Source organism: Atta cephalotes (genome assembly GCF_000143395.1).
Source record: "Atta cephalotes unplaced genomic scaffold scaffold00003, whole genome shotgun sequence".
Classification (NCBI taxonomy): domain Eukaryota; kingdom Metazoa; phylum Arthropoda; class Insecta; order Hymenoptera; family Formicidae; genus Atta; species Atta cephalotes.
Genome location: NW_012130067.1, coordinates 2,753,167 through 2,764,755, shown reverse-complemented (window position 1 = coordinate 2,764,755; position 11,589 = coordinate 2,753,167). Strand labels below are relative to the sequence as shown.

At 38.5% G+C, this 11,589-nt stretch overlaps 1 protein-coding gene across 1 annotated transcript; it reads right to left on the bottom strand.

The window, feature by feature from the left end:
- Positions 1-1,636: 1,636 nt before the first annotated feature.
- LOC105625502 lies at positions 1,637-9,770 on the bottom strand. Its single transcript, XM_012206829.1, is given in 14 exon segments — positions 1,637-3,628; positions 3,911-4,053; positions 4,134-4,323; positions 4,382-4,511; positions 4,815-5,008; positions 5,080-5,248; positions 5,507-5,667; positions 5,748-5,944; positions 6,051-6,127; positions 6,197-6,408; positions 6,682-6,917; positions 7,188-7,376; positions 8,385-8,978; positions 8,981-9,770. Coding segments are annotated over 14 exon segments (5,274 nt in total).
- Positions 9,771-11,589: the final 1,819 nt, after the last annotated feature.

The following is an 11,589-nucleotide window of genomic DNA, read 5'->3' as shown; positions in this document are numbered from 1 at the left end:
TTCCAAGGCTTTCGCTCGCGGCCACGATCTCGCAGGGCATCGTAGTCCAAATTGGTACGAAGTGATCCGTGGCAGGTCGTACCGTTCGCGCTTCAACCGTTTCGGATTCCTCGGACGTCCGGGATCACGTTGACTATGCAATTTTGCGGCTTCATACCCGAGAAAGCGCGGGAACCAGAAGCACTCGTCGAAGTCTCCGGATATTCGTATATATTTTACGTGAGGATTCCGACGCGTAATAACGTTCGCGATCTCATTCTATATCGTAAAATATTTTTAAATAAGTCAAATTATTATTGTCCCCCCATACGATGAAATTAAAAAAGTCCCACTATAAATTGTTTTACATATATTTACAGATAAACGAGTATTAATAATTCTATATTCTATATCTATCAGAAAAATAAATTGACGTCAAATAATTCATAAGTATTATATTTAAAAAATTTTAGACAAAAATGTTTAACTATTCCAAATTTACTATATAAACGTTGACATTAAAGAGACATGAAAATCATCTAGTTAATCTAGATAATCTGTTTACTGCTAATAACGTTCACGGACACTCACGAAACAAGGTGTGCCACAGAAAAGCAGTACCGACACTTTAATAACGCGCTAAACAAAGGGTTAAGTAATTGTGCGAGATGTCACGGCCAAGCGTGTTGGACAAGCATGGCGCGACGTTGTTGGCCGGTAGGGAAACTGGTAATTAGTCTCAATGTAGCCGCGGCATAAATAAAGCGATCAGATCGTAAGCATGAAATATGATCGGCAACACGCCGATCTTTTCATCAGTTTATGCGGTGCAAGGTACGGGACTACGGGGGATATGTTTACGCGAGAGGGTATAAAGCCTTCGTTTACCTTCATGTCCTGTGTGACAGGCATAAACGAGGCAAACCACCGCCGCCACGGCGGCGGTCGGGTGAAAGCAATGAAAACCGCCGCCGCCGTGAGCGGCGGCCGCCACCTGCAGATCCGTAGGTATGGTGAACGGAAGTAATCCCCATAACGCTATAAACGCAAGCGTAGATCACCTCACGTGGATAACGCGTCCGGCCGAGGATCGTCTACCAGAGCCCGAGCTAACGGTGAACATTATACGCTCGCGCACGAGCTCTTTACGAGATTTTGTCTCATAAAGTATATCAGCTGAGGCCGTTTCTTCTCTTTAACCTGCTAATGCAGCCCTTCGCGTTTCACGCGAAAAACATACACGTAAAAGATCCATGAAACGTCATCATTTAAATCAAATTAATTCCGATTCCAGACTTTCGTGCGGCCTATAAATGATATAGAGATAAGCGAATTTGATACCGCCATCAGTGACGGTACTTGATTTATTTAAATTGAAATTATGTAATATAGTTAGTCTAGGGCTTTTTGAATTTTTGCGTATCGTACAAAAATTAAGAGTATACAATTGTCTGACGTATATAGAATATTTTCATTATAATTTATTAACTTATATAACGATTAATGTATAAATTTTGATTATTTCTTCATCTTTATCATTGCTCTTGTAAATCGTATCCTTCGAGCGATATAATCATCATTTCCTTTCGTCTTTGCCTTCAACCGAATTTGAAGGTAGGATATAGTCACTCTATACAATCGTCTAAAGTCATTTTCGTCAAGTTTCCTCTCGTTCCCAATCCCAGTCCACTTCCTCAGACTTCCCTCTGTGGCCAGTTCTGTAGATCTCACTTTCCGGTGCCTCCTCCTCTTCCTCACCAGGCCAATTAAATTTCGCGGAATCTTCATCGGTCTCAGATTTCGGGCTCTGCCTGTGGTCTCTCTCGCGCATAGCTCTACTGCATTCTGTCGAGACCGAATCCGTTTCATCCGTTCCGGATCTCGTTGAATTGGTTCTTGCATCTTCCGTGTCAGTACTCCTACCTCGCAGCATCACGGTGAGTTCGACTGATTCGTCGTCAGCGAACGATTCGCTATCCTCGGACTGCGCACCACTGAGCTCGCGTTTGATCGACGGTTCCTTCGCCTTAGTTTCGGATTGCTGCTCTTTGGAATCTTTTATAATGTACGCCGAAGAGCCTTCCTCCTCCGATCTAGATTTCTGCATCTGCCAGGCTTTCTTGAACGGATGTTCCCGTTCTTGCTGGACTAGCTTGGGCCTTTCTGGCAAGAGGTATTCGGGATCTTCCTCACTCGCCTGGCTCTTTACAATGGATTCTCGTTTGAATAAACCAGTTGGTTTGACGGAAAGATCGCCTTCTTTCTTTACGACGTTCCATCCGGCACTCACCAAATCCTCTTGCGACAATTGCGATAGATCTTGTAGGGATTCTCTTTTGCTTCCCTTAGTCAAGATAAAGTTATAGTTGTTAACGTCTTCCTCTTCCAGAGACGTTTTCTGACTATCGCTAGTGTAGGATTGTCTTCTCGAAGTATCCTGACTGCTCTCTTCCTCGCTTAGGCTTTCTTCTCTCGATGGTGGTCCCTGTTCACGGTATTCTCTACGTCGCAAGTACATACCATCCTCCTCGGGTTCACTTGGTTCCTGAGAAGACTCAAGAAGCGCAATCCGTGGGCCAACGCTGACGGTCCACGAGTCCATGTTATCCTCACCTGAAATATCGTCTCTTAATAAGGCTATCCTGCCTTCCGCAGAGGATCTACGTTTCAATGGTTCCGCGCTGATCTCACTCTCCTCAATCAATGATTCCCGCTGTTGAATAGCCAATTTCTCCATAAACTGTTTCTTACGTATCCTTAATTCGTGTTCCCATTCCTCCTCATCACTCGTTTTTGTTTCAGAACTTGAAACGCGTACCGGCTTCATTCTTTCTTGAGCTGGTGATTCCTCCTCGCTCTCAGAAGAGAATCTTCTTCTCGCCGATCTTACGAGAAGTGGTTTCGATTCGTGTTGTTCTCTAACAGTTGAACTTTCCTTTCCGACGAATTCCCAAGAACGATAATCATCCGTCTTGGTCGACGTTCTTCCTCTAGATTCAGATCTCTTAAATTGTCTTGAATCATCCTCGATCTTTTTTCTGCGTTCTTCCTCACTTTCACTCTCCCTTGACGATAATTTCTTGTTTTCTTTGGTCCTGGATAACGAACGTCTATTGCGCTGAGCTATAGCCTCGTCATGCTGTCGTTGATTTCTGAGAAATTGGATAGCTTCTTCTTCAGAGTCATTCGTTGCATATTTCTGTCTGTTCATGCCTATCTTATGATCCGTGTAGCTCTCCGTTTCTCTGAGTGGTTTTTTAGCCGCTTGTTTGACTCGATCTTTATTTGATATCTCTTCGGAATCACGATCGATGAATGACAATCGCTTTCCATTCATTTTCTTCAGTGTCGGTACATCTATTTCCTCTTCCGTGTCATGCGCCTCGAGAGTGGTTGCACCGTGCGCTATATCCTTCTGTCGATCCCACCCGGTGAATGTGACTTCATCGTTCTCGAAAACGTTTGCTTGCTCAATCGCGGTTTCGGCCTTTTTATTCTCGCTCACGAGTGTCTTTTTTTCTTCGGAAACTTCGAGCGCCACATCCGTGCTTTCCATTATGACGTTCTTTATCTCCTGCATCGGAAGATCAAAAAGTAACGTCAAAATGATTGACGCGGCTATCACTATCGCTACTTCCAGAAGATCAATCTGCAAACGTAAGAATAATGTATTCGTATAGTCTCTATCGTACATCAAATAAACGCGACTATCTGATTCTGAAACTTGCGTTTGAATTATTTTTCTAGTCATTTATATATAACGAGATTCTTCTTTTGAGAGATATTTTATACAGAAATTGATAGATGACCACATGAAGATGATAATTAAAACAGTTACATTTAGCGCTAAATATGTGAAAATGTAAGCTTAATAAATTCACTGTTTCAAAACGCTGCTTAAAGATATTCTCACTTCGTCTGCATGACTTACTGCTCTATGAAGTTGAAATTCCGTGGAGAATCTCGTGGTCCCAACGTTATAAAAAAATACTGCGAATTGCGTTAGATACACAGCATACGATATCCTGCTGAAGATCATAAACCAATAGCTGGAGAGAAATCTATTAACACTGCCTACGAAGTGATTATTACGTTAGTGCTCCTGTCTATTTACGCGCCTATTTGATTGTTGTTACCGCAGCGTTACAACAGACCTCCGTGCCCCGTAAAGCAGGCAAATATTGACCAGCATAGAGCCGCGGCCCATAGTATCGGCCCGATTACTGCATAGTGAGTAGCCTCTTCAGCGTCGTACACGTAGTCGCGTTTGGCCTGACGCCAGGGTGAAAATAACGACCATGAGCCCAAGGTTATCGCGCTCAACCAACCCAAGATCACTAACACCTGAAATTAGAACGGTGCCACGATCACGCGCGATTATAATTACGTGAGGGGAGAATACCCTGTGAATCCTGACGTTCTTTCCGGTGTAATGCAACAACACACCGAGGCCGACACCGAAGACATATGGCGTTATTCTGTGCAACGGCAACACGTAAGTTAAATTAGCAGTCTTGTAAAGGCGTTTTAATCTGCAATCAAAAACCATCAGTCTGCATTATTCACTCCCGCATAAGATATTCTATTCTCGAAAAATATCGCATACGAAATCTTATAGTATACATTTTGTATATATTATATTTTAGAAAATCTTTGGAGTGAAATCTAAAGAGTGGCAACAAAATTGAAGCGTTGAAAAATGTTGGAAAACTCACAATTATCAATTTTTAAGAGATTTCCCTCTTTAGAGTAGATTCCACTCCACAGATTTTAGAGAGTAAATGTTTACATATACGATATAGAGTGATTCAAGAAGGATCCTAAGAGGTACTCACGAAATTCCATGATAGATGATAATAGACAGATAATTGTTTATTGTCGCTATATAACGAAGAGTAGCAGATAACAAGATGAGAAAGGCCATCAAGAGCATACCGATGATAAGTTTGTATTGTAAGAAAAAGACTAAGATAGGCGCCAAGAGCGACAGTTGCATATCCAAGGCCAACTGATGCGTGTGCGAGGCGCACTGTAAAGATCGAACCATGATAGACACAATCTATAAATATTTTTCAATTCATTGCTGGGCTATCTACTCACCATCTCCTCAAACGGAAAAAAATTTTGCACATATAATAGAGTTGTCCACGCATTGTATTTGCAAAGCTCTGCGTTCGCTATGATGATGCTGTTCCATTGCGGACCCGAGCCGATGTGTTCCATCACGAACGCGTACCAGAAGACCACCGCGAGCAACGCCGGTGAAAGTCTGAAGAGCATGCCAGTGATGGAATAATCAATGGCTTCAGCAGAAAAAATAGCTTAGTGAACGCTCTGATTGTTTAATATGATTAATTCTTGTGTTTAGTTCTTTGCTGAATATAAATGTAGAAATTAATCGTAATAAAGAATCAATGAGCGTTCACTAAATTGTTTTTCTCTGCCGAATGCAGCCAATAAAATTTTTTTTCTTGCATTTGATCTGAAACAACTATTGAAGATTCCTTTCTCATTGGGATTAAAATACCTGATAAATCTGGCAATAAAACGGCAAAACCAGCGAATTTCACCACGAATCTTCAGTTCCTTCGCCATGTTGTAAGCGGTGAGAACACCGCTTAACAGCAGAAACGTGTCCGTGTAAACTAACGCCACTCGCAGAATAGAGCTGGCTGGACTGTTGGCGATCTGTTTAAGTAAAGAAATTAATAAAATTAATGAAGCGATATGTCGGGACATTCTATTATAAAGACTCTATTCAATTTTACCTCGGTAAAAGAAATGCGGTTGCTAAACGGTATTCGGGGAATTGTCATAAGCTGATGGCCAACATAAAGAATGATCATAGCCAACGTTCTTATTCCATAGATACACGTAATATCCGCAGCATCCATCGCTTCCTTCAATAAAGCTTTAATCGTCCTTCGTAAGGAAAATGACATGATTATCCTCTCAGAATAATTTCCTGCGAAGGAGATGCGTGCATTATGCCATAATCGCAGCTGTATTGAAATATTCCGGCGAACTTAATTTCAGTTTTGTAAAAGATTCATTTATCGAGACTCACGTACCTTTCCCTCGCGTCTCCACGAAGTAATCCCTCACAGTCGCTATAATAACGAGACAAATAATCATAGCGTAAAAATACCTACAAAATAAATTAACAACATGCATTTATCAATTGCATTATTTCGTGATATAATAAAAAGATACGTACAAAACACCGATCGTCTCTTTCGAATAGGTCTGAGACTTTTGCTTGACATAACACATATTAGGATCGACATTCACCGTAAATTTAATTCCAACAGTTCCATTGTAATCCTTTAAGGTACTTTCTAACGCATATTCAGCGTCCTTAGCGGAACACGCCGCAGGTAGACACAGCGCCCAATTAAATGAAGTGAATTTTGGAAGAAAATGACCTGGCTGAAACATTAGATTGTTGGAAAGTTACTAATTCAAAGATACAACTTACGTAATTACATTAATTACGTTTAAGTTTAATTTTTTTTAAGTTTGAATTTAAATATTATTTTAAAACTTTCTACTTAAATTTACTGTAAAACGAATACAAAAAAAAACAATTAATTTTTTAGATTTCTTAGATCCCTATCTATCTTCTTTAACCTTCATACGAAATACAGACAATATAGAAATTTTCATATTAATTTAATGTAATTTTGGCAACATTTCTCTTACGTCGTGCATATTTCCTCGTATAAAAGCGCGGGCCTGCATTAGATGGACTGGCAGCCTCATATCTGAATGGGTTGCATGCAGGTCCACAGTTGCCAAACAATATTTCCCTTGAATTCTTATCGTCTTTTCGTCCATTTTAACATGCGCCAGCACACCCAAACATTGATCGTAATCCCCGAACTGATTCACGTTTCCTCGTAACAAGCCTGACGGAATCTTTGCGCTCGAATCTAACACTGTAAACAAGATAGATTTTTAGTTCAATGAAACTGATGCATTTTTTCAAGATCAGAACATTTAGATTGTACAAATCGGAAACTTTGATTAAAGAATTTTAACAATTCAATAATTATTATGCCTACATATCCTTTTTAGAAACATTTTTTAGCGCTGGACATTTTTTTTAATTGGAGTAATCAAACAGAAACATTATCGTATCTCCAGATAACTTTACTTTTTGGATGAAAATAGAATGAACGGCTATTTTGGTCAATCGACTCACTCACTTTGGAGCGCCCACAACTTGTAACCTCTCAATTGTCGCAGAAATATCTTGCCATGTTGCTGACATTCCGAATTTTCAACATTCGTAAAATTTGGCACGAAAGTCGGCACACGCAGAATTGCATCATTCACTTCGGACAATGTAATAGACGCATCTGTATGTTCCTTCGTTTTCGGCTTCGTTTCTTGCTCTAAAAAGTATCACCTGATTACATATAATGAATCGCGAAATTTTTTCACGGACTCAGTATCTATAATTTATTTATTTTTTTGTATATTTATTTGTTTTATTTAAAAATAGGAATACAAACTGAAAAACAAAAAGATAAAAATAAACTCTTAAGATAAAACAATAAGTAATAATTAAATAGCGGATGATTGAGAGCAATAATACTGCTTGTATTACAATTTACAATTTATGTTTTTAATTTCCTTATATTGATTTACAAAACAGACATTTTGGCTTCATTCGAATCTTTATCTACAGCAATGTCTAAGTGAAATTCATTAATTGATGCAAAGAGTAGCCGCAATAGAGTTAGTCCCAAAATCTTTTATTATTTTTCTGTACTTGGTTCAATCTGGTCAACAATTTTTTAATTTATAATTATACATTACTTTTGTGATACATCCGTACATTATATTTAACATGCAATCATAGTTTTCAGTGGTGCTCATTTAATCTAACAGCTAATTGACAATTAAACTCTTCAAGTATGATAATTAAAAGGCTTTTTCTGCTGCATTCTGAAACTGATTCTATTGCGGCTACAATTAATGGATTTCACTGCCTGGACATTGCTAATGATGGCTCGAATGGAACTTAAACATCCATTTTGTAAATAAATATAAGAAAGTTAAAATTGTAAATTATAACGCACGTATTACGACTCTCTCATACAATCGCCCATTATTTAATTATTACTTAAATATGATCTTCAATAGATCATTTTCCAAAAGAACTGTATTTAAAGAGAAAAATTGTTTAATTTCTCTTCAAAGTCATTCAGAAAGAAGCAATGCAGAATTTCTACGCGCAAAAGAAGCTTAAAGAATAAAAGATTACACGGCCGTTGGATATTATATCTTTTAGATTATTATTTAAGATACTACTAATGCAATGCCTATTCACATAACAACACTAAACATTGTTGGATGAACTCGCTTTTCGTATCGAATCGTTTTTACATAATACTCACTCTCCGCTTGCGAAATTTCCTTCAACGGTTTCGAAGTTGGTTTCACTGTTACTTTTTTGACATCCGCTTTCTCCGGTTGTTTCATTTGCTCCTTAATTTTCGGTGCAGGTGTTGAAGTTTCCGATTTCACTCGTGTCTTCGATTTTTCGTCTACCTTCGTTGCAGTTTCAAGCACCTCAGCCTTAGGCTTAGGAATAGCCTTAACTAATTCAACTTTTTTCATACCTTCAGTTAATTTCTTGGCACTTTCGACTGATTTCTTCGTGCTGTCGATGGATTCTTTCGTACTTTCGACTGATTCAATTTTCTTTATGCTTTCGGTCTTTTTTACGCTGTCTGCTTTCATCGCTGATTTCGCGACTTCGGCTGGCTTTTTATCACCTTGTTTTGATTTTTCCACATCGCGTTTGCTTTGTAAAATAGTTGTCCTTGTTTTATCTTTATCAGCGAGTCTCACTTTCTCTAATTTTCTAAGTGCTGGAGTGATTTCTTTTACATTAGATTCTTTATCTTCACCTTCATCTTCTTTTTTATGTGGTGCACTAAATTTCTTTTTAAGTAATTCTATTACTTTTTGTTGATCTGTCTTAACTGTTTTTTTTCTTTTTTATCATCTTCCTCTTCCTTGTCGTCGTCATCATCAGCTTTACTTTTAGCATATTTTATTGATTTAACAATCTTGGTTTTAATTTCTTTCATTTGTTTCTTTGAGTCTTTTTTGAAAGATTTGTTATAATCGTTTTTATCGTCATCTTTATCTTCATCACCATCTTCTTCATCTTCATCATCATCTTCTTCATCTTCTTCATCTTCATCATCATTATCACTCTTGTCATCGTCATCAATAGAAAACTTTTTTTTTACTTTCTTTTCCTTATCTTTAGCATCCTGATCCTCAGCTTCAGATACTTCTTCTTCATCATTTGTCTTTTCATCCGCCTGATCTCTTTCGGAATCTCCCACCGATTCCTCATCCTCCTCCACGCTTTCTACTTCTACAACTGCCTCTTCCTCCTCTTCATCGTCATCTATCTCACTTTCTATCCTGGAACTTCTCGGAAGTCTAGTCATACCCCTGTCTCTCGGATGTTCAGTGATCTTCTCCATTCGAATTCTCCCCGTTCCGATGTCTGACGTTAGTTCGGCAGGTGGTTTCCGGTCACCAGCGATGGTCCGCGGCACCATGCCCTCATGCCATTTCGAGATCAGTCCTCCGGTCGTCACCGTTCTGTCCGTTGGACAGATTTTACCGTGCGTCGAGACGCAGACAGTCGGATGGTGCGTCTGTGGCACAATGTCACGTATTCGGAAGCCATAGCAGGTGGCGTAGAGCAGTACGATGAGAGTCAGCAGCGCGACGCACTTGCCCAGAAGGGCGATAGCCATGACAGAGCAACCTTTACATGGAAGAGGTGAGGACTAGACGTTATTCGTAAAGTTCGATCCACTGTCTGTCGTTGATTAAAGTCTATTGCTTGATGGAAGAATGATTTTCCTTTCCAAAAAACCGTTGAAAATGAACAGCTACGCGTCTTTTTACCTGCGGCTTCTCCACCTTCTTCGAGTTCTTCACTTCTTGTTTCGCTATCACGAAGAATTCGTAAAATCTATCGGTGATCTGTCGCGCTGATCGTCCTCCGACGTGGCAGACCCCGGGCCACCACGTCCACAGCCGGCCGTGCTTTCGCGGAAATTAGAGCGTATGGCATCGGCCCAAGCAGCTAGGAGTTTTATTTAGCATCAACATTTCGAGGCGGTCGACCGCTAGCAGCGGCAGCGGCCTCTTCCAACCGCGGCTCCGACTTTAACGACGCTGCCGGATCCGCTGCGGTCCGGCCGACGCGGATTTATTACGCAAGATACTGGAAGAACACGGGTGGTGGTCTGCGTAATTTCGGTGATGCTTGCAGCTCAACTTCTCGCTTTGTATCCGTACAAGAGAAAGCTTTATCTTTAATACCGTTATGTCACAAAATAATTCAAGATTTAGAAAGAACGCACGAAAAATTTGAATCAAAATGTGTAAAAGAATTTATAATAAAAAACGGGATTTGTCATCTGGAAATGTATAGAAGACAGAGAGTTTTAATATCATATAAAAGAGACTTTTAGAAACTCTTGATCGAGATATTTAATTGTAATTTCAATAAATAAAAAATTTACGTATTTAAACAGAGAATCTTAATTTTTAACTTCTTTTATAGGAAAAAAGCAGACTTCCTTCAAATTCGCTTGACGCGGATAATAGTTAACAAAACTCGTTATAGTATATTATGACAAGTTATTTTCAGAATACAAATCTGGATATTTAGCTTCGCGTAATCTATCAAGGTTCATAGATTAAATCACGCACCCTGCGATCGCGAAAAATCCATAAAATTTGTGTACTAATCACAAAAAATCTGAACATATATTTAATATATTACATAACAGAAATTTGATATATTACATAAATTAAATTAAGTATTAAAATTATTTCTCTTCTATTATATTTTTCCTCTGAGAATTTTATGCTTTACATCTTTTATATGACATTTATGGAAGAACAAAGATGCGTGATCAAACTTGTAATTAAGATGTCACTTTTGACGTATGCAATTAAGCTCCAATTTAACTTACATACGCTTCAGCATTAGTGAAACATGAATTTCTATCAAATAATTACCTTAATCTGAAAACTCACTTGACTTTAAAAATATTTATTTTGTGTAGCAAACTCATCTCTTTTTTAAATCATGATTAGAATATTAGTAATCTTAATTTTCCGGTTGACAAGTATTGTAATAAAATTTTAATGCGACTTTCATAACAGTGATTGCAACCAAATGAATACGATTGTTGATTACTTATTATTAATAGTCCTATTTAGGTCGTGAGACAGCAGCAAACGAACACGTTGATCCGCTTACTGCGAATTTAGTCAATCTCAGCGGACAACGGCGAAATTTGCGTACAAAGCTCATATCAGTCCTCCCAGTAAAATCCGACACATATTCGGATTAATTATAATCGTGACTGAAAGTTTCCAAGCACTACATATATATATATATATATATATATACACATAGGGTATGTTTTTCTCTCTTTAGATACAATACATTTAGCGAAATATTCTCTCATCGAAGTATTTCAGATGTAAAAATATAACAATATAACAATATAAGATAAAATTAAAATGATAAATATATATATATATATATATATA